We start from the raw sequence: 23,464 nt of genomic DNA on the forward strand, positions 1-23,464 counted from the left end.
TGACCTCTTTTACCTCCATATCCTAAAACCCAGGAGACGCCCATTAGAAAAGCAAAGTCAGAATAGCAAGAAGCAAAGTCACCCGTTGCGTGGTGGCCCCAACTGCTGGCGGAGGGATGAGCATACTCAGCACATCCACATCCGCTCCCCCTCCGACGTCCGTTACCCCTCGCCCCTCTTCTCCTGCCTTAATAATCCCTTTGTTCACGGCACTTATAACTTTCTAATACACTAGCTCATTTATGGTGTTTATTGCTAATTCATAGTCTCTCTGTCACCCTCTTCAGTCATAGAAGTCCCATGAGGGCACAAGTCTTTGCCTATCTTGTTTGGTAATGAACCTTAAGTTCCAAGGACAGTGTAGCACATAGTAAGTACTCGATTAAGTATTTGCTGAAAAACAAACAAAAAGGCTTTTGCTGTACAAATGAATGGATGCCAAGAGACGGACATTTCTCTAATGCTCAGGTCATAAAGCATACCCTATAGACTGCTAGATCTTTTCCTTGCTTACTTTCCTTATCTCTACGTACAAAGCTTTGGCAAAATTTTAAACCCTGTCCATGTTTTTCTTCTGCACTCTCTACATCCTTCCGTAATCCCAGTGGCCCAGAACTTTTATTTAACCTAAACAAAACCATTTCTTTCGTCCAGTCTGACCCATATTCTTCAAAGAGCCCCATGTTTCAATATATAATGCGTTCTCTCTCGGTTGTTCACCCCTTCTAAGTAAATCCATCCCATCATTTGTTTTATCGTTTAGAGAAGTACTCAAAACTTCAGAGCCATAAACATTTCAGGAGGAAAGTCTCTTCAAATTAGAAGACAGTCAGACTCTCTTTGTAAATATGCTACTGCCTCCTTGAAGATTACTGGTGCCAAATCGTGCAATCTTACGCAGCTGGCCCCCTCCCTTAAAGATACCCAGATAGTAGAATTACTATAATTAGTTTTGCAATCACTCAGCTCTAAGGAACTCTTAGTCAAGACCAGGATGCTCTTTTGAGAGCACGAGGAGGTCAACAACGTGGAAATAAGTGGTATTGATCTACTATTCCCGCGAAGAAAAAATCAAAGTATAAGGGCTCTAATTTTCAAAATTTAATCTCCTTGAATGGAGATTTCATGAGGAGATTTACTTTTCCTTCTCCTCAAAAGGGAGGGATACAGAATAAAAATAGCTATAGCACTTATTGGTGCTTTCCTATGGTCCAGTTACTGTGCTAAGCTTTTTTTTTTTTTTTTTTTTTTTTTGCGGTACGCGGGCCTCTCACTGCTGTGGCCTCTCCCGTTGCGGAGCACAGGCTCCGGACGCGCAGGCTCAGCGGCCACGGCTCACGGGCCCAGCCGCTCCGCGGCATGTGGGATCTTCCCGGACCGGGGCACGAATCCGCGTCCCCTGCATCGGCAGGCGGACTCTCAACCACGGCGCCACCAGGGAAGCCCTGTGCTAAGTTTTTTACAGACATCATCTGACTCGATGCTCACAGGAACTATAAAATGTGGGCATTTTACAGCTGCAGAACTTGAGGTTTCTGCATCTAAGTAATTATCCAAAGCCCACAGCTTAAGACAGCTAGAAGGAAGTGGGGTTACAAATCGAGCCAGAACAAAGCGGAGCCCTCACCTTCAACCACCAGCCGCACCCCTCCCACCCTGTCCCTGATTTCCTCTGCTTTCCACATCTTCACCCCACCCCCATCCCCAAATGATAGATAAAGGGGTTTCTAGAGACATACAGGTAACTGACCCAAACGCTGTCCTAAGCCCTCTTGTGCTGGAGCTCGGGGGCCACGCGGCCATGGGGGGCGGGAGCCGCGCCCACCCGGGAACAGGACTCAGGAGAGTTAACCAGGCGGGGTTTGCTGCTATTCTTGGCGTTGTTCGGTCTTGTTTTCCCAAGACGTGGAGAAATATAGTCTATTGAGGTTGTGAAAGACATTCTTCAAGAGTGGGAATTACATACAGAAGCTGTCAAGGCTCTGGAATGCTGCTCTACAAGATGACATCTACGTTGAAAGGGAGAAGCAAGCAGGGAGACAGATGACAACTCCAGCAGCCCAGCCCATGAACCACGAATTGAAAACGCCCCAACCCCTGGCCACAAGTCCCCAGTCTCTAAGGGGCACAGGTATGTGTCAGGAAGCACTTTGGCACAACAAGATGACAAAACCCACCTTTATATCCAGGAAAGAAGTCTGCTTTGCAGATGACCCAGACCTTGGCCTCCCCTCCGTGCTCTTCTCGACAAAGAGCACGGTCATCTCAGCAACGTCACGTCCCACTGTCACCTCAAGAGCAGAAGAAGCAGGTAGGGTTGACAGGGCACCCGGCACCAAACATCTGAGACTTCTTAGAAGTTTAAGTAAAGAATCAGTCACGCAGTCACAGACACTGATTAATCTGTAAATTTCTCCCTAGAGTATAAATCCTCATTCACTTTTACATCCCGTGCTGAAGCCTTTTATCTGTGTCCAAGACTCAATAAGTACTAGTTGGTGAAATGAATAGTAATTGGAACACTAGGCAGAGTCAGGAGCTGCAAAGGAGAGGAAAGACGCTGAGGAGCCCGGGTCCACGCGCGAGAAATGCGAGGGTAGGGAGGCAGCTGCACCAAAACGCAGTTTATAAGCTGCAAGTCTCACTCCTGCATCTGCGAGCCAGGAAGACCACCGGCTTCCCAGGGGTGGGCTGCGAGTTAAATACGACCGTGTTTCTGACGATACCTTGCAAACTGCAAGGTGCTGCACGAGGAATCATGGTGGTCCCTGCTTTTGCAGTTTAGTGCAGGATGTGACGGGGACAGCCTAGGTCTACAGTCAGGGACATGATGGAAACCAGCATCTAATTACGTACGGACAGAGCGGACTAGAGCTGCACTTAGCGCCCAGGCACCAGGAGGTGCAGAGCCGCTTCTGGCGTGGGACTAGGCCTAGTGTGAGGCAGAGCTGACCCACCAAGAGGCCAGCGCGATTCCTGAAGGGAACAGAGGACAGCTTTGGAAGAGAAGAGGGAGAGGGCTCCTGTGCGCCGGCAGAGGGACCATCTGGCCCGCGGTCAATTCTATTCATGCAAGTCGGGCCCTGAATACCGGTGCCTAGTGAGTTTCTTCCGAGTGACTTGGTAAATATTTCCTGTTCTTCTAATCTGACCCCACCCCCAAAATGAATTTTTTTGTACTTGTTCTTGCTTATTAGAGATTTCAGGTATACATGAGGTGACTAGGATAGCGGTAGCATGTGAGAAGAAAATTAGAGGAGAGAACATTCTGGGCCAAATTACATTATAAAACTGGAAGTGAAGGCGTGAAATAAAACAATGATCAGTTTGGCTTCCTGCAACCTCTTCTAGCAGAGATGGAGTTTGGGGGTATTTTGTAGGGAGGCGGTCAAGTTAAGAAGGTTGTAGTGGTTGATATTGCGGTTTTCAGAGGGGACCAACATCAGCCAGGCTTTTGCTGACTACATACAAATCCACTAGCTCTATCAGTGCATTTCAAATATTCATAATATTAATGATACCTACTTGCACAACACACGTGAACTCTGCTTTGGGTTTCACAACAACCTACAGGACAGTTAGGGCGTATTCACAGTACGAAAGGCTCTAGAAGGGTCAGCGATTTGCTCAGGACTGTGCGGGCAGTAAGGGATGGAGCCCAAACTCACACCTGGATACCGTGACTGCAAATGCAGTGCCGTTTGCACATCGTGCTGTGTCTCGCTTCCGGGTATGAAGTGAGGTTTTTGGTTTAGGCCCTGGCGTTGGAAGCTTTATTTGCAGTGTGAACGACCTTCACCCTCGGTGCTCACTTCACCTCTCCTCCCCCATCTCAACGCCCTACACTTGCCCCTTCCTCATCCTGTCCACCCTGAAGACGGGCCGGGACACAGTCCTGACTCTCTTCCTTCTCTGGGAGGGCGGTCAGAACTGGTGGAGGAATCCGAGTCGGTACCGAGCTGACATATCTGTGGTCTCTAAACGCAGTGATGAGATAAAGACAGAATCTGAGCGCACAGCCCCACCGTCTCAGGCTTCGAGTGTGGACACGACCAACGCCAGAGGCGGCTCCTGATGCGGGTGCCTGTCCACGAAAGCTGTTCCTATGTTCATACCTCAAAGCACAACCGGTTCACCTCTTTCACTCTCCTTTTCAGAACAAAGCATTTCACACTTAGGAGACATTTCTCTTACTCTGCTTCTGCAAAATAAAAACGAAAGGTGAAAAATTAAAAGCCCATCCGGGTGACTTTATTTGCCTGGTTCTACCTCGTCTGATCATATGAGCTCATGAAGTGAGAACCACTGCAGTGCGGGGGCGGGGGCGGTGAGGGGGGAGCGATGGGCCCTGACCGGGGCAGCAGGGAGGCTGCAGAGGGGGCGGGGGGCTAAAGGCCCTTTGAGACCTGACTGTGGCCTCAGGAGGCCTGGGCGCTCGGCGGGGAGGACCGGGCCGCCCAGGGGCAGCGATGGTGCGGGGAAGACACCGTGCCTGGAAGGAGTGGCGGGTACATTCCCGTCTGCCTCCCTCTCTGAAGTCTAAGGTCCTTGAGGACAGAGCCTGGGCCTCGTGTGTTCAAAAACACATCCTCCGCATCCTGCTCAAGGCTGCACCCTTTACAAATGTCGCCAGATCTAGAGGACCTTGGCAACCAGGGGAAGGAGTGTGGATGTCTATCCTGAGGTAATGGCAGGTCTTGGGAAGCTTAAGCAGGGGGCTTGCTGGGGTTGCATTTAGGGAGGTTCTGTGGGCTGCGGTCCCAAGGACCTGGAGGTGGGCGAGGATTCCCGAGGGCAACAGTGTAGATGGTCGCAGGGATCCAGGGTCATTGTGATAACCTCTGTCTCAGCGCCTCCAGAACTATCCTTCTAAACACACACGGGACTTGACCTTCTCCATCTCAGAACGCTGCAGAGCTTTTCTTTCTGTACAGAGGGAAGTTTAAGTCCCGGGAACAGCATTCAGGGCCACACACAACGTGAGCCCAGCCCACCTGTCCAGAGCCCCTGCCGCATCCCCTTCACCTACTCTGCTCTAGTCAGTGAACAGGACGTGCCCCTTCGTGTCTGTCGAGGCCACTCACCCTCTGGGAAGCTTGCCCTGGCCGCTTCCGGGAGCATCCTGAAGTCCCCTGCGGCTGGCGGTGCCCGGCTCCTCCCGCACGCTTACCCCAGCGCTTTGCACGTTGCGGGCACCTGGCGGATGTTTGCTGAGCAGAAGTGAACTGCAAGTGCAGTGCTTGTACTTGGATTCATTTAGTGTTTATTGACCACCAGAAACCACAGGCAAAAAGACTGATCTACTTAATTACCTTAAAATGTAAAACACTGCTCAGAAATGAAAACACAAAGTTAAAAGACAAACTGGGAGAAATATACAGAATATATTTGACAAAGAGGTAATTCCCTTACTATACCAAGAGTTCCCCAAATTGCTCACACCAACAATCTAAAAAAAAAAAATGAGCAAAGGAAATAAATACGCCCATTCCATTTTTCACTCATCAACTCACAAGGATGAAAGTTTTAAAGTGCCCAGTGGGACTGAGGGCGTGAGGAACGAAAACTCTCAGGCTTTGCTTCTGGGAGTGGGAGTACGCTTCCTGTGGGAGGGGGTTTAGCAACATCTACACGATGCAAACTACTGAAACCTTCCACTCCTACACACGTAGCGTACACATAAAAACGGAACAAGCAAAGAACCGCAGCTGTCGCCTCGTTCCTAAGAGGGGACCCCTCAGTGGGAGACTGGTTCCAGGACGGTGTACCTGCACAATGAAAGAACTAGAGTAAATCTGTAACCACGCATGGGGAATTGTTCCATACTATCTTGCTAAGTGAGAAAAGCAGAGGGCCTCCACTCATGTACTATGATGTGCCTTTTGTGCAAAACAAATAAACAAATATACAGATATGCTCGTGCATACATATAAAACCGTGAAAACCCTTGACGTTGGCTGCTCCTGGGCAGATTTATTTACACTGTAAACCCGTTGGCATTGCTTGAACCTGCGTGTTTTTCCTTTTTATTTTTTTTTAAATCAATTTATTTATTTATTTTCGGCTGCGTTGGGTCTTCGTTGCTGCGCGTGGGCTTTCTCTAGTTGTGGCAAGCGGGGGCTACTCTTGGTTGCGGGGCGCAGGCCTCTCATTGTGGTGGCTTCTCTTGTTGCAGAGAACGGGCTCTAGGCGTGCAGGCTCAGTAGTTGTGGCATGCGGGCTCAGCAGTTGTGGTTCGCCGGCTCTAGAGCATAGTCTCAGTAGTTGTGGCACGCGGGCTCAGTAGTTGTGGCCCGTGGGCTCAGTAGTTGTGGCTCGCGGGCTCTAGAGCACAGGCTCAGTAGTTGTGGCACACGGGCTTAGTTGCTCCGCGGCATGTGGGATCTTCCCGGACCAGGGCTCGAACCTGTGTCCCCTGCACTGGCAGGAGAACTCCTAACCACTACTCCCCCAGGGAAGCCCTGAACCTGCAAATTTTTCATTGTGTTCAATTTTAAAAGCCTTCCCTCCGCAAACACATACACAGCTTTGATCCTTTATTACGTACTAGACGCTTGCCAGACGTTATGGGCAGAACCACAAATGACACTGCTGCATCCTCCAGGAGCTTTCAGATAGATACAGTGATTCTCAAGAGGACTGCTTTTGCATACCACACACACATGGAACCTGCGATGAGACGCTTCCTACCAGCGTGAGATGCACGGGAACACGGTAAAATACCTTCTATGCATCTTGTTAGTCGACAGTTGCTTCCAAAGGCCTGCCTGCCTCCCAAATTTCTCTAGGCACCTACTCACGTCCTGACACAATTAATTTATTAGCTTCACCTCTCCCAAAGTAGAATCGTAGAAAGAGAAATTAAAAGAGTGGCAAATTTAACAGTGATGACGAGGGAAACCCCTGGGACTCTGTCCCTTCAAGTGGTGCAACAAGATCTCTAACAACCAGGTTACAAGAATAGTGTCCCAAAGTCAGCAGGGTGTGTGCAAAGGTGTAAACAAGAAGTTAGCAAACTACTGAAGACAAAGTTAGAACTGAACAGTGTTGCCTGGGTAGAACCTGGGTAGAGCCATATGCTCACATATGTTAAGAGTTTGCTGATCAGAAATCCCCAGTTAGTCTGTCTTCAAAAGTACTTCATAGAAAACACACCTATAGATACCAATCATCGAGGGGCTGCACCATCACTACAAAACTATAGTGATCAGGACAGTGCACGACTGGCACAGACATCAACACAGGGATCAGTGGGACACAACTGAGGTCCAGAAACACTTTCACAAACACCATCAGCTGCTGTGCCACAAAGGTGCCAAGACAATTCAGGAGAAACCACAGGCTTTTCAACAAAAGAGGCAGGGACGACAGGCGGGGCAGCCACGTGTGCAACAGAATGAAGCTGGACCCCTACCTCACACCACATTCAAAAATTAACTCAAAATGGATCAAAAACCTAAACATAAAAGCTAAAACCATAAAACTCTTAGAAAAAACGTAGATGTAAACCTTTGGACCTTTTCTTAGATATGTCACCGAAGGCTACAACGAAAGATGAATTGGACTTCATCAAAATTAAAAGCTTTTGTGTCTCAAAGGACACCACGAGGTGAAAATACAACCCACACAGAATGGGAGATAAAATTCACAAACCATGTATCTTATAAGGGACTTGTATCTAGTATGTAAGGGACTCTGACAACTCAGTAATAAAGATACACAACCTAATTTAAAAATGAGCAAAGGACCCGGAAGAACATTTCTCCAAAGAAGATATACAAGTGGCCAACACGCAAGCGAAGATGCTCGGCATCGTTGGGCATCAGGGAAACGCAAATCAAAACCACGGTGAGACCCCAGCTCACGCCCACGAGAATGGCTGTGACCAAAGGCAGATAATAAGGGTTAATGAGGATGTGGAGAAACTGGAACTCTGATACATTGCAAAATGGTGCTGCCGCTTTGGAAAACACTTTGCTGGTTCCTCAAAAGGCTAAACACAGTTACCGTATGACCCAGCAATTCAACTGCTAGGTATACATCCAGAAAGAAATTAACGTCCATGCAAAACCTCGTGCACAGAAGTTCAAGAAGCAACGTGACTCATCAAACAGCCAATAGTGCAAACAACCCAAATACCAATCAACCGATGAGTGTGTAAATAAAAGGTGGTGCAGCCATACAATCGAAGGTTACTCAGCAGTGAAAGGGAATGAAGTGCTGATACACGCAACAGGAACGGACCTTGAAAACATGAGGCTAAGTGAAAGAAGCCAGCCACCAAAGACCACATGTTGCATGGCTCCATTTCTGGAAATGTCCAGAACAGGCAATTCTAGAGACAGAAGGTACGTTGGCGGTTGCCTACGTGCTGGGGAAGTGGAGGAAGGGTGGTGTTAGGAGGAAAGGAACTGTGTGCTAACAGGTACAGGCTTGCTTTCTGGGGTGATGCCCCCTAAAATCCATTGTGGGGACAGCTGCACAACTTTGTCAGTACACTGAAAGCCATCACATTGTACACTTTAAATAGACGGCTTATACGGTTTACAAACTGCATCTCAATGAACCTGCTGTTAAAAAAAAAAAAAAAAAGAGCTAGGCCAGGACAAATAGCTACCGGATGAATGCTGCTGTTGGTATGTACCTTTAAAAGGGTGACATTAAAATTCCAAACCCTTGAACAAGCTTAAAAGTACTGAAATGCTTCTTACACAGTATGTATTAGTTTCTTGTCAGCTCCTATTTTAACCCATCATTTTAGAGCAATCAGTACAAATCAAAGAATTTCTGAAAGAATCCATCTTTTATTCAAATAGAATCACATTTGGAAATCAAGATCATATGGCTTAAAACCATCTGACCTGGGTTTTGGATTCAGACCAACGAGAAGGATAGTCTGTTGTCAGGATCCGTTAAAACACTACTCTTGCTCCAGGACCAGATGAAAACAAGGGACACAAACGATTTGTTTTTGCTGACTTTATAAGTACATTAAATTTTATCAAATAATGTATCTTTTACAATTCTGTAAATGAAACAAACTGGATTTTAAAAGGCGGTGAGTCTGAGGGCTGCTCCACAATCCACCCGGTCACTATGCTGAACGTTCCTGCTTTCGTATCATTAAATGAAGCTGAGCTCCGGCCTCACCCGGTGCTGCACTCACTTGATGAGCCCCAGACTCCCCTGGTCCACCTCACCCTGCAAGCAGAGATCCTACTTCTGAAAGTATCACCTTTTCTTTCCATTACTGTGGTTCAAGGATACTACGCCTTCACAAGGTTGTCCGGTATTCATAGATTTTATAGAATCCTTTGACTAAGCCTTTCCTTAAAGAAAGAAAATGAAGACAGCCAGTTCTTTTTCATGACACTTCAGCCAACCTTGCCTTTCCCCTGCTCCCCTAACCTTTTTAAACCGAGGTACGTGAGTGAAGTCAGGGCAGGGATCTAACACACTGGGGTTAGACGCCCACCACGCAGCCACCCTGGACTTACCTTCCCGTCTTCTCCCCACCACTCAGTCCCCCACCTCACCCTCCAGGGGGAACCGTCTACACACTGCTCTCCAGATGTGGCTCCAGCTTTCCCTCCATCATGTCGTCACTCACATCACAAGCACTGCTTCCCTTTCGCCCCCATTAAGTCCTTCCTCGTTCCCGACTTACTTCTCTTTCGAAACTCAGCGGAAAAGCTCGACTCTTCATGGACTCTTTCCCTGACGCTCCCCTGCCTTCAGGAAGTCTTGTAAACTCGGTGACACGGCACAGCCAGAGCGGCCTGCTCTTGTTATGGCACTGAGAGCAAACACAGAGGACACAGGGCTTCCCCTGGTGGAATCTGAGATCTGTCTGGGTAAGGCCTGGAAGGTCTTAAGAAGTTACCGTAACCACTTATTAAACGTATTCATGTGCTTCTGAGTTAAATAAACCACTTTAATGCAAACACTCAATAGGGCATCTTGCCCATTGCTTGCAAGATTATGTCTCTCTCTGCTGCTGCAGGCATAGACGGCTTCACTCCATCCCGTCTTCTCTGGATCATGACAGAATTCTGTGTGTATGTGCAAAAAAGAAAAACCAAAATCAGTCAAGTACTAAATGCTAATCACTTGCCAGTAACCTGCTACTGTGGTCTGCAGAGGAAACGTAAAAACAACAACAAAGAATGAACTCTAGGACTCCAGGTACCGTTTTCAGACAATTCTCAATTAAACGGAAGTGATTAGTCCCACAGGAATATGTTAACTGTAACTGGGGTGAGAACACACTTTGTAACTTCAGGCCCATCGAGAGGAGCTACGGAATAACTGCCAAATGAAACCAACAGGTAAGCTAGCAGAGGGACAGGAAGTAGCTGGATCCAGTGCTCAGAGAAACAGAAATTATATGGCAACGTCCGCCAAAAATGGGACCACGGGTGATGGCGGGAGAGGAAGAAGAGAAAAGGAAGCCTGATGCGTGTTGTGACGGGGCGAGCCACCTATTCCGCTCACCTCCAGAAAACTCCAATTGTAACAAGGCTATCACTTTAGGGCCGCAGGCACTTATGCACGTAGGAAGACACACCTCTATCAGAGCTGCGTCCTTACACGTGGGCAGAGGGTTGAGGCAGCTAACGAGAGCGCCCAAGGATCCTTTAGGGCACACGGAGGATAAAGTCAAAAAGGTACGTTTCCGACAGCCATCACTAAGGAAGGATTGTGGGTGCTGACAAACTTCAGGCTTCAGATTCAAGCCGAACAGATGAGTATCAACATAAAGGTAACCAAACTAGGCTTACCCAGAACTTCCGGCAGTTTTTGTACTTCAAGAAGTGAGTGGAACACCTTTCTCTGTCATAGTTATATTCATCCATACATCTGGTAGAAGCATCAGATTCCTTAAATAGGTAAGATAGGTATCATTTAAGAGGTGGAATGGCATCTAAAAAAAAACAAACTTCTGAAGCTGCTTCCCCCCCAGAGCAGGTAATGTGAAATAGTTCCTTTTTGTTCATTTGAACGAACAGATAATGAACAGGAACAGAATTATCTTTCCAACTATCCCAGCATTCGTTCTGCTCAAAGCAGACATCTTCCTTTTCACAGTGGCGTCAGTTTTCTGAACACCTGATCACAGGAATTTGAGTCGAAGCACTGACTGAGATCACTTAACCCAGTAACCGTTCAATGAAGAGGCCGAGGCAAGGTGCAACGTGCTCAAGATCACGGTGCAAGGAGTTCCCTGGCGGCTCAGTGGTTAGGGCTCGCTGCTTCCGCTGCCGGGGCCTGGGTTCAATCCCTGGTCTCGAAACTAAGATCCCACAAGCCACACAAGGCGGGCTGGAGCGGGGAGGGAATCACTGCTGTATGTGGAAGCAAAACTCAGTCTCCCAACTCGGAGGGCAGCTCTCCGCCCCTCCAAGTTCTCGCTTGGACTTGAATGTTTGAGTTAAGGTGGTTTTGAGAACCTAAGTAAGTTGCTAATGACTGGTCTGCAAGGTAACTTAACGACATTCATCTCAACGTATGTTTGGCTATCATTTGCTCCATTACGCAAGTAAGTACACAATTATGCAAGCAATTTTAATAGGTTATCATTAATACCACTTCAAAACCACAAGGAGCAACACAGGGCTAAGAGTTCAAAGGAGGGTAGCTGCCATTTGGGAGTTAAATTTCAGCTGTCTGAACTGGAAGTAGATTGGAGAACAAACTTCAAAGTGAAAGGCATGATTCCGAGACTCCAGCTAAAGGGAAGCTTTAAATAAAGGGGAAGGTAACTTGCTTCACAGATCTAAGAAACATGGTCTAGCTAAAGAGACTTAGTAAAGCCGTTAAACAGATTTCATATGTGTAGCAAAGCTAATCTTCTAAGCCAAATATTTAATGAATGTGTATATTTGGAAAATGCATATAGGATCGGGAATATAATTTTCATAGCACCAGTCCAACGACTGCATTATTCAAGGGTGACAATGCCACAAGTAAGAACCGCTAAATCTTACCAAATAAATGCCAATAAAGCTTTACCATTACAACAAAATGTTTTGTTTACATGATACCTTTGTGAAAACCTTCAGGCTTTAAATAGCCTAATTCAGTTATCAACCCTCATTCTCAGCCAGGCTGTCTCAGGGACATGATGAAGGCATTGCTATCAAAACATAAATTTCAGTGACCGTTTAAAAATACCTACTTTCCATCTTTGCATGTTTGGACTCAAGAATTTCCTCTGTGTTACACATGCTTGTCTAGTATAACAGTGATGTTATACAAATTAGGGAAACTTAAAAGAGATGAATCCTTGTTAGCTAGATTATGAATATCTAAAAATGCTCTAGTGAAATAAGGATACACAGGCCAGGAATATTTCTCGTACAGAAATAACTTTATTTAAGAACTGCAGAAAACTGATGCCCACAAAATCAGAAGAAGCCTGTTTTTCCAACTTAATACTCGCGACAATTAAAAGCGATCTGGCTTACCAACAAGCAAGGATTTATGTCAGGATCTCTCAGCCTTCCAGCTACCACAGGCATCCTACCTGTCTTCTTCCTGCAGGCAGATGTTGGGGAAGAGTTACACAGTGGATGACAATATAAGCTAGTAAATCTCATCAGCTCCACAAGTACTTGAAAAGTTAATTCTGCCATAATGATTATCCAGTGGGGAACTCATATAACCTCTGTATTTTCAGAGTAAAGACTTGGATGTGATTCTCCTTTGCACTGACTTGTGCCTCAGCACAAAGGCCTTATTTAAATTCCTAAAGTGCATCTACTGAAATTTGATTACAATGTCCAGAAAGAAAGATAGTTCAGCTACAATTTGGTTTTAGTTTACTCCTATTTCTAAAGGTTAAGCAATTAAATGTATTGATGAAACCTAAGAATACCGCATGCACTCTATTACTTCCTTATTATATATGGATTAGCACACAAAATAAGGGTGGAATACTTTAGTACAACCCAACTTTAGCAAAAACATTTGTTAACTAACGTACGTGAATGTCTACTCCATGGCCGGCCCTGGGGTGGCTGATATACCAAAAACAAAAACAAAACAAAGTTATTACTTAGTTGACATTCTGAAAAGTTAAAAAAAGAAAATCTGAAACTTAACTTCCAGGGGCATCTTCTATTTAGCTGGTACTTCCCAGGGTTGAAGGAAGTCAGGGAATGCTACCGTAGAGCATTCATCTTCCAACTAAAGCCGTATACAGAGATACAGCTCTGAAGAAGCCTTTATCCATTAAAGATGACCACAGTTCTCTAAGGGCCAATTAGTGATTCCAAGTCAAGTCGTATACTCATATAACAAGTATGTCGACTCTATCCCAGGACAACTACTCTCTATAATGAAGTTAATTGAAATTGGTATACTATTATCTTCAAAGACATGTCATAGAAATGAACTACAAGGGAAACTAAAAAAAAATAATCAACTAACTCTTAATTACTAAAAGGTAATTTTTTGTTTATTTCAACGTATTGGCATACTATCGATTAAGCCACCCACAAATATTTTTAAATGCTCTGCACTAAGTTTAAGGAACTTACTCCTGAATGGTGTTCTAGCTTAACTGTCTTTTACCTAGAGGTCAAAGGAGAAGCCAGCAAATAATGCAGTATGACTTACCAAAAACACCACTGAATAAAAACTGCATCAGTATAACCAGACAGAGCTCAGAATTTTTGTACAAAGTGGTTTCTACTTTCCTTGCCCAAGATGGGATCATCAAAACATATCAGTCATGTTAAAAGAAATAAAGTACATTCAGGAAAAACAATCAAACCCCACCAGCTCCTGAAAAGTGAAGGTATTCTGAATCTTGAGTCAACTAGTTCCGTTTCTCTATTAAGAGAAAGATCACGGTGTCCAGGCTAAAGGAGATAACCTTTGCAAAGAAGGATGGAAAAAAGTCTAATCGTTCGGGGGTCTTTTCAGTACCCACTAAGTAATCCTTCTATTTTATCATCTTCACTGACCAATACATGAGTATGCCTAGCTAGCAGAAACATCTTAGCAAAAAGGAAATTCAAGATGCTGTTCAACTATATGTAGAAGCTTCTTCCTCTCCTGAATACAATTCCTTTGCAGCCTTCACTTCTTCTTATGAGAGGTGAGGGCACTAAGTAAATTCACAGCCTTGCTTTCTACATCTGTCCTATGCTGTGAGAGCAAAGAACTCTGCTTAGCTGTTCATATGCCTTGGATATAATCTCAACAACGATCAGACGCAGACAGAAAGGTTGCCTGCCTCCTGTGAAAGTGTTCTGCTTCGCATTTTATCATTGTCAGGGGTCAGGAATTCTTTACAAATAACACCGAGGTAACATCACATATACCGAATCAGGTCTGCTGTAGGAGCGTATCCACCTTTCATTTCCTCTCCCTTCCGGATTCTAAATACAAGTCAATCTAAGTTTGGATTTCCGACTGTCACCTTCTTTGCATGAATCCTCATGTTATCAACTGGAAATGAAGAGGAAATGTCAGTTTACAGTGAGGAGCGGGGCTGAAGTCAAGTTCGAGTGTTCCGCCAGCGAGGCCTTATCTACTTAGTTTCTGAAGGTACCAAACAAACGTGACGAAGCTCTACTTGCAGGGGACAGTCAGAAAGAAAACAACGATTTGAGAGAGGGGCCGCAAAAGCACAGCACGTTTGAGGAATAGCCCTAAAATCTTTTCCAAAGGGCAAACTGCTTTAAAAAGTATTTCTTGATTTCCCACCCAGTGGTTCAGGTCGCCACTCCGAGCAGCTCTGCAAGGGAAGGGGGACGCGAACGCTGCTGACCCGTCCAGCCCACCCCTCCCGTGCTGGTCCTTGCCCAGGCAGGGGTTGCGGCCCTCCCACACCGCAGGGCAACCGTCGGGAAGCTGAAACACGTCCTGCGAGGCCCTCAAGCCTTTAACCCACGGCTGGGTGCAGGCAGGCAGGGTCAGGAAGTAGCGGTGGCCCTGCGGAGGGGGCGGGGAAGGCGAACGGAGACTCCGGAGCCAGGCGAGCCCCAGGCCCCGCTACCTCCAACGAGCTGCCCGGCCCCCCGAGGGCGGGCGCAGGTGAACCCACCTTGCCCCGACCTTCACCTTCGACGGCGCCCAGAAGAGCAGGGGGAGAGGAAAACGCAGGGAACTGGGGGCAGGGGTAGGCATTTACGCTCCAAAGGCTGGGAAAAAGGGTGAAAGAAGGGTGAAGGAAGGGCCGGGGGTGCCCAGGCAGGGGGCAACTTCCTCGTCCCCGGCCCGAGAAGGCCCGTGTTGCGGGGAGGATGTGACGGGAAGGGGCCCGCGCCCAGGCGAGGCCTGGTGGAAGCGGCGTCACGCCGGAGAAGCGGATGCGGGCCCCGCGGCGGCCCAGGCGCGCCAGTCTCTTCCCGCAGCCCGGCAGCCGCCGCAGAGGGAAGGGCGGGGAACTACTCACCTCGGGCCGCCGCTTCACCAGCAGCGCCCAGGCCGTCTCCAGCTCCAAACACGTCAATGGCTCACGCAGCGGGACCTTAAGTAGCGCGCATCCCAACGTGCTGCCCCCGCTCCCCGGCGGCCGCCGGCCCAATCGGGGCGCGCCGCCGCCTGACTGACAGCTGAGCGGGGCCTGGCGCGGCGGGGGCGGACGGGCCTCGCCCCGCCCCCGGACGGCGGGAGGAGGGCCGAGGCGGGAGGAGTGGGCGGGGCGGCGCGCGCGGCCCCGCCCCGCGCGACCCCCCCGCGCCGCGGCCCGCCTCTTAACACTTCGGCTTGACGGGCGGCGTGGCAGGCCAGTCGGCGGGCCCAGCTGCGGCGGCGGCGGCGTCCAGTGGTCGACCCCGGGGCGGAGCTTGCGGGGGGGGCGGGCGCAGCGGCGGGCGGGGGCAGGGGGCGGGCCGGCGGGAGGCGGGGGCGGCGGCCGAGCGGGCCGGGGGAGGCAGCGGTGGGCGCGACGTCGGCGGCGGCGGCGGCGGCGGCGGCGGCAGCTGCAAGTTGGGCTGCAGGGGCAGCGCATACACTACAATGGCTGCTGGAAAGAGGCGTAAGGAAACAATTTCCAGGCCCGCCGCGTCCAGCCCGAAATATGAGAAAAAAATTATTAGAAATTCCGCGGGCGGTGTAAAGGCGGCGGACGGGCCGGAGGGAGGATGTTAAAGCCCCGCGGTGAGTTCTCCCGGGGTCCGGGGCGGCGGAGAGGCGTTTAGCGGGAGAAATATCAGGGTTATTTAAATTATGGGACTCGCCGAGGGGGCAGAGGAGCCGCGGCGGCGGCAGGAGGAGGAAAAGTTTGTGCTACTCTCAGCCCCTGCTCAGGACCCCAGAGAGAAAAATAATAATAAAAAATAAAATAAAATCATTCAGCGGGGGTGCGAGGACTCCCGGAGTCGCTGCTGACAGGGCAGGGGGCGATGCGGCTGGAGACCCGAAGGTGAGGTCGGTGGGAAAAAAAAAAAACCCTTTCTTCAGGGTCTGGAAAGTTTGAAAAGTTTTCCTCCTCCTCCTCCGCTCTGGTGCTGTGAATATTGTGACAGCGGCAGCGGCAGCAGCGAGAGCGGAAGACATTAGAGACCCGAAAAATAAGGGAAAAATTAATATAAATTCAGTTTTACGAGTAAACTCTCCGCATTTTCCACCAAAACATCCCGGGGGAAGGTCGCTTCCCAAAGGGCCTGGCGGAAACCCGCAGTCGGCAATATTTGGGGGGCACTTTGAGTGACTTGGGGGAACTTTGCCCCTTTTTCAAAAGAGGTTTTTCTTTTTTGGAGAAACGGATTTGTTTTTGCCCTTTCCTCAGGTGGGCGAGTCGGGGTCGGGGTGCGGGGTCTACGGGGAGGTGTGAGCCCGGGGTGTGTGCCTGCGGGAGGAGGGGTGGTAAATGAAAGCAGGAGATCTGCACAGAGCAGGGACAGCTTGTTGTCAGTATCATAAACAACCAAAATGGAGGGAGAACTCAGGCATATAACCAAATAAAAATTTTTTAAAAATCGCAAAAAAATCCCAAAAAATCCGGGATGCTCCCCCTTTTCTCGCTCAAGGTAGAAGGATGAACCGCCTTTCCCCTGAAGCCCATTTTGACTTTGCAGGGACCAAGGAGTTAATATTTATTTATTTTTTAAAACTTTCGAAGGGCAAAAGCCTTTTATAACTCAACCGACAATGAGAAAACGTGAAAATCCGATGCTCGAGAAGGAGGGGGAGGGAGGGGGGAGGTGGTAGTGCAGAAACTGCTAAACTTATTGGTAATGTGGACTGATCTGAGATAAGATAAACACTATATTTGCTATTTTATAACTCTCTTTTAATGATCGTTGCGGGGTTCCCCCCCCCCTCCGTTGGAAAAAAAAGTGATGCCATTTTCTTAATAGAGTTAATATGTGTGATTGGAAGAATAAACCTTTCCGGCTTTAGATGGCATTTTCGTCGCATTTATGCTTCAGGTTTTGTTGGTGGCTCCCTCGTTTCTTCAGACTAGGCTCTACAGAGGAGGGGTAGAGAGGTGATGCTGCACACAGAGGCTGGTGTGCAAGACTGGAGCACCTTTTGGGGTGGGGTGGGCAGTTGCTGGGTTTATCCCTTCCTGACACGTTTGCTTCACGTGCTCATCCTCAGGAAGGAATGTTCAGCTGAGGTTTTCTGGTTTTACGTATAGAAAAGGATGGTGCCTCTTGCATCACATTGAAGTTAATGGGAAAGTGCTGCTGATGTTGGTTCCACGTGGGATATGGGACAGAGCAGGGCATTTTAAAGGGACAGCTTCTCTTTTCTGATGATTTTCATCACCTACACAGAATCCCTGCATGAGGACCAGAAGCAGAGGTTCTGGGAGGGTGTGGTGATGGAAGAGTCTCCTCTTTCCATTACTCAAATGCACCCACCTTTAGCAGTGATGGAGGGAAAGGAGGGATAAGCAAGCCCAACAGAAGATGGATATTGTGAAGATCAGTTTGTATCCAAGCTGTTCTTTTGTGTAACAAGCCCTCCCAGGAACTTTGCATGTTACATTGCTGTGCTTTGGAAGCTGATTTTGGAAGGAATTGTGGAAAAATGGGAATAGTTTAAGGTGTGTGGTGTAATGGTATAGCATTATTGAACAGCTATGAATTCTGTGCAGTGAGATCAAAGAGCTGTGTATGCCCATAATGTGAATTTTACAGCCATTTTGTAAAAGCTGTAAAATACCTAATATTCAATTTGGCTTAAGGTACATTGAGGACTTCTGGTTGAAAACTGCAGACAGAGTGGTGGAGATTCTTTTACACTGTAAGCAGGAGACATTTCTTTAAGGGAAAAAAAGCACATACACCAACACCATGGAAAAGTTTACGCATACCCATTTTAAAACCCCATCCTATACATGCATGTGCTGTAACTGCGCCTTTGAAAGGGAAGGGTTTTAAAGCCCTGTGACCTACCAGTTTGCATCTTTTAGGTTGAATTCATTTGTGTTATTTAACAGGAAATGTTTACTGATCATAAACTACTATTGAGCCTAATGGCTTAGATTTTCACAGTATTTCCAAAATTTAAAATGTGTAGGTTGTTTGCTGTCCTCTATTGGAGATTAAGGTTAATCTCGAATAGAATTTACTTGTGTTCCGTTTTCCACAGGTATATGAAGTTTCTGGAATAGATGCCTATTTTCCCTTGTTTTTATGATTTATAGAAATGGATTAAAATTAGGGCTGGATTTTTAGACTTCTTATACAGAATATTTTGTCTTGCCGTACTGTACAAACAAATTATTATTTTGAAGTCTAGTGTATGTTAACCTGTGTTCACCTCTGAGCTCTTATCTGCACCTTTCTGTAAACATCTCCATGACAGCATTACATTGGTGTAGTGTGGTTTCTGATTTTGGAAGCAATTGCAACTTTCTAAGAACTCATTAAAAAATTAATCCCATGAACCACTGTTAAATCAAAATTGATTGGAAAGTGATTAAACTGTCAAAGGAGAAGAGAAACTCCCCCCCCCCCGCCAAATAATCTTTCCAGAGGTTTTGGAATGCCATTAATACTTATAAAACCTTTGAAATTTATCTTACATTTTCATTGTTATTTTGGCTCAAGACAGTTACATTGACTATAAATGGTCAGAATTCGGCTATGTGTTTAAAATAAGTGAGACTTTTAGATCTTGAATAGTTGCCACTTTCACAAACTAGATACTAATATCAATAAATTCAGTTTCTGTAAAAGTGAAGGAAAAGTATTTCTTCCAGTTGCATTAGACCATTGAGTTATTGAGGTTGTTTGGACACTTCAAGTTATGATTAGTTTACTGTCAACCTAAATAAAAGTGCTGGTATTGTGATTTTTTTTTTCCTATCTCACAAAGAATGGTATGAAACTTACTTCACGTTTGGGTTTTACACAACTAGTTACTTTTCTGAATCAGAAAATGCACTCAGAGCGCACAAGTATAAACCTGTAATTCCTCAGAGAGCCTTATTTAGATAGAGCATAGCATGATTGCTACTTTGAATTGATTGTACTGAGCTTTTTTAATGCCTGAGAAATACTACCTGTTGAACATCTTTTTTCTGAAGCTACCATTAAATTGGACCAATTTACAGAAATAAGCTAAAGTTATTGTATACTCAAAATCTTTATTTCAGTTAGAATTAGAGAGACCTCATAGGCTGAGATTCTTATTTGAAATTTATATGCCTCATTTTGCTGTTCGAAATTCTATCAGGTATTTAGCTGTTGTGGAAGGTGATTTATAAATGTGGGCTAATTCTGATAAAATTCAATACCTGCATATTTATTATAACCGAAATATTTTAATAAACAGACATCTTACAGCTAAATAAATTAATGAATATGTTTTTATCAACATAGTTTCCCAATTTTAAGGATACTCTCTGTTTTAATATCATACAAAGGTGTTCTTTTTCTTTCCTTTGTTTTTAACATAATCCTGGTTGTCACTGTATACATTTTGGTTTGGTATTCTGGAAATTTTCCTTTGTAAGGATTAAATTGTTATTTGCTGAATGAAATGCAATGCTCCTGTCTTTGAGATTTGAAAAGCCTGAGAACTGAAACATGTATCTATAGCGATCTTTGAAGTTTTGTTTTGATAATCATTTGCCCCTTAAGCTGTGTAATCAAAATATTGGTTCCTTCCAGGAATGTTTTAATGTTTTTTATTTAGAATCTTGTTCTTTGGAAAAATAATATATATAAAAAATTACCTGTTACACACACGTGCACACACACACACACACACATGCACACACACACCCAAGAAAAAAGAAAAAAGTTCTACTGAATAACTTTACTTACACAGCCTGGAATACTTGTTCTTTTTGATGTGTTTCCAAATGTATAGGAAATAAATAACAAATTGTCCTCTTTATGTTGATAATGTCTTAGATTCTTAAGTTATTTGAGTAGGGAAGAGTTTCAGAAGAAGGAAGGAACAACTGAATCTGTTCAACACAATCCAATATAATGAATATGTTAAAGGTAAAAGGGCTAAAAATTGTCCCTTGAGCCATTTTCTAAATGCTTTAAGAACCTGATAAACACCTTATCTGAAACATCAAATACTTTAAAAATATATCAGACACTGCAAAAGAACAAAAATGGACCTTTGATTTCTTTAATTTTAACAGGAATTAATGTAGGCAGCATATTTAACCAATTAGTAACTGTTTAGGTAGCCTTGGAAAAGTATTTACAAATAAGTTAAATGTGAGGGCAGGGTACATTGGATTGATGAACAGTTAAGTTAACTATGATTTTAGAATCCATGCAGGGGAATTCTTTCCCATTGTACAATAAGACCACTTTGGAGGCAACTGATTTTTACTTTTGTATGTATTTCAGTCCCTAATTGTTTTTGAAAAGCTTGAACCTGACATCTACTGTGTTACTGCTTTTCATTTATACAGAGCAATTTTTATATCTCATTAGCAAATTTAATTTTTAAATTTAATTTGACAAATTAAATGCAAAATTTGAGACCTAACATTTTATGAAAGTATTGGTGTGTACTTCACATTTGAAGTTATGAGAAATATACATGTGTGAAAGCCTGGCAGAAATGATTGCAGGGCCATGATTTGATTTTTACTTTTAAATCACTTGGCCTACTGCCCAGTCATTTGCATTCTAGTCTGGGTGCCCACCTGTCTCCATCTTGTCCACCAAGGGTGGTATTGACAAGGGTATGGGTGGTGAGGAACTGCCAAAGGTGCTTTGGTATTTTTGTTTTCTGATTTTTTGTATGTACTGGTATTTGTTGTTGTTAAAGTGTTAAGGTTTTTGCTCTTTTTTTTTAATGCTTATCAGAAAACAAAATCACAATTTCAGAAAACAAATATTATCTCATTTTTAAAAAGTGAAGTGATGTGGTACTGCATTAAAATTGTTAGTGTTTATAAGTCCCTGGATGTCTTGTAAACAGAGTTACTGCAGGGTCATGGTATTAAAACTAACCACAGTGTGTGTGTGGGGGGGGGGGGGGATTTGAGATGGCAACCTAAGAAACGGGTATATGCCTGCACAGAATGGATGAATTCAGGCAGTTATGTCCTAGCTTAATAGGAGGAGCAACTGGCTTGAAATGTTTCCCTGTATTTTTTTTAAGTGAAAACTTTTCCTAATCTAAATACATAGAAAACCTAGAAATATGAATGTGTTAGAAAGCAAAAGTGTTCTTTTTTGATGTCTTAAAAAAAATGAGTTTTCAATAATGAAAGTGTATTACAAGAATATAAGTATGGACTAAAATGTCCAAAATTAATGGGGAAGAACTAGTGGATGAGAATATCAGATTAAATAAAAATCGTGGTAAATTTAAAATTTGACTTCTGTGAATAAAGAATAACTAAATACAAAGCAAATAATAATAAATTTGCCCCCCCAAAATGAGAGTGATAATTGGGGGATCTATAAGAGAGTATTTGTAATACAAATTGCTGGTTTTATAACCTTTTAAAAATAGTTTCCCCCAAAGTTTTCCCTCCATATCTTTAGACTTGTATTAAACTAAATTAAATTCTAAGAATAATATGTAGTGGTTATTTGGAATTCTTTATTTTTAAATAAGGAAAAACGATTTTTTGTTATTTTTTAAAAGATTAAAGATTATTTTAAATGTGTACCTAAGTGAAGTGTTCTGAAAAATCTTAGAAACTGTTGAAAATTATTTTCTTCATTCTTCGTCAGAAAGTTTAAAACTTTCCGTTAAGTTAGTGAAATAAATTTTAAAACCGTAGTGTAAGAACAGTGTACTTTGTGGACTTTTTTAGGGCAATTTAAATCATTTCTTACAGACTTCATAACATTTCAAAAGCTTCTCACAAGGTAAAGATAAGAACATTCACAAACTTCTTAATTTCTGGAATGTTTTTAGGTGTAGGCTGACAATTAAAGGAATTTTCCTTCCCATTTACTAATTAGCAATTGATTTTCTGAAGGAGAATCTAGACCTATTACAGTATTATGTTCAGGAGTGGGCTTTTCCTTCAATATCAGAAAATACTTTGAGGGTAGAGGAGGCATCTTTTCTTCATGGGTCTCTACAGATTGTGATGATCTGTCATTGCAGAGTCTTGAGCGCTACCTATTTTTGAGAGTGAGAGACTCATTTGAGGCTTTCAGATATTAAATGTTTGAATTATTTTCTCAAACCTGTATTGGAATTGCACATGTGTTTATTGATTATTTATGATATCCTATCTTTTAGTTTCTGAATATGGGAATGTTAATTCTCAGATGAAATGCTACAACTAAAGGGCTGCCACTTGACTTTTAAAAAAATTGTCTTTTTAATCAATAGTTTGACCTTAGAGCCTTTAATTTTGAGATACATTTTTGGAGACTGTTAAACTAGAAATTAGAGAACGAGGAATTTAGTCCCTTTGTCTAATAGGCAAAATTAGAAAAATGTTTTAGTCAATTTTGTTCATTTGAAGATACTTTAGCAAAAAGTTGATTCACTTGTTCTTGATCAGAAGAATTTTAAGAAATTGAACCTGAAAGCTTGAGGTAGTTCAAATGTGCAGGTTCAAAATAGCACCAGTTGAATTTTAGCCTGCTAGATTTTCTCAATAACTTGATTTTATTTTCTTGTATTGTCTTAATGCTGGAATTACACAGAGCCCGCATCACTTTTCATTATACTCCAAAAGAGTTATAGTAAAAGGTTTTATTTTTATCGAGTTTAGGCAATGAAATGAAAATACTGTTTTATATAAGAGAGCATTACCTTTTTTAAGCTACTTTGTGCAAATTCCCAAACAGTTTCTATAACTGTTCCATTCCAAAGAAGAGAAATTAGCTCCTTTACCCTAAAACTAAATTTGCTCTAAATTTACAGTTTATGGGAGGGTTGTCACTTTATATATTTGGGTAAGATCTATTATAACCTAAAAAATAAATATTAATATGATCATCATATCTGATTATAAGCTGCCTCTCAAACATGAATTTGCTTCCCTTGTACTTCTAAAATTATTTTCTAAATAAAACTGAGAAAATGTTTTTCATGTGTTTTTCTA

The 23,464-nt window shown here is 44.3% G+C and overlaps 2 protein-coding genes across 10 annotated transcripts in view; one reads left to right on the forward strand and one right to left on the reverse strand.

Moving 5' to 3' along the window:
• Positions 1-9,913: 9,913 nt before the first annotated feature.
• On the reverse strand, positions 9,914-15,531 carry CHCHD7 (coiled-coil-helix-coiled-coil-helix domain containing 7). Of its 7 annotated transcripts, none has more exons than XM_089899148.1 (5): positions 15,407-15,531; positions 15,056-15,152; positions 12,468-12,537; positions 10,782-10,880; positions 9,914-10,052 (listed from the first exon to the last, which is right to left on the reverse strand). In XM_089899148.1, the coding sequence occupies exons 2-5, from the start codon at positions 15,136-15,138 to the stop codon at positions 9,948-9,950; spliced, it is 357 nt and encodes a 118-aa protein (XP_089755274.1). In that variant the 5' UTR covers positions 15,139-15,152; positions 15,407-15,531; the 3' UTR covers positions 9,914-9,947. The 7 variants fall into 7 exon arrangements, with proteins under 7 accessions (XP_089755274.1, XP_030619391.1, XP_089755276.1 ...); XM_030763531.2 differs by lacking the exon at positions 15,056-15,152 and adding an exon at positions 14,331-14,457 and having other exon boundaries at positions 15,407-15,529; XM_089899150.1 differs by lacking the exon at positions 15,407-15,531 and adding an exon at positions 14,331-14,457 and having other exon boundaries at positions 15,056-15,142.
• A 353-nt stretch (positions 15,532-15,884) lies between these two features.
• PLAG1 (PLAG1 zinc finger) overlaps positions 15,885-23,464 on the forward strand; it is a 52,032-nt gene continuing 44,452 nt past the window's right edge. For 2 of the 3 annotated variants that reach the window (XM_089899140.1, XM_089899139.1), the window contains exon 1: positions 15,885-16,113. The gene's annotated coding sequence lies outside the window, so the exon portion shown is untranslated. The remainder of the gene's footprint in view (positions 16,114-23,464) is intronic. The other variant, XM_022556824.2, reaches the window with a different exon arrangement.

The sequence above is a fragment of the Delphinapterus leucas genome, chromosome 17, assembly GCF_059928025.1.
Source record: "Delphinapterus leucas isolate spDelLeu-1000000601 "Yukka" chromosome 17, BTC_Dleu_Yukka2, whole genome shotgun sequence".
NCBI classification, from domain to species: Eukaryota; Metazoa; Chordata; class Mammalia; order Artiodactyla; family Monodontidae; genus Delphinapterus; species Delphinapterus leucas.

Excerpts from the sequence above, each read along its gene's own strand:
- CHCHD7 (XM_089899148.1), bottom strand. The coding sequence starts at position 15,138 with ATGCCTACCCCTGCCCCCAGTTCCCTGCGTTTTCCTCTCCCCCTGCTC. Across the intron at positions 12,538-15,055 it reads AAGGTGAAGGTCGGGGCAAG|GAAGAAGACAGGTAGGATGC; the intron begins GTGGGTTCACCT and ends ATCTGCCTGCAG. Across the intron at positions 10,881-12,467 it reads ACATAAATCCTTGCTTGTTG|GAATCTGATGCTTCTACCAG; the intron begins GTAAGCCAGATC and ends TACCTATTTAAG.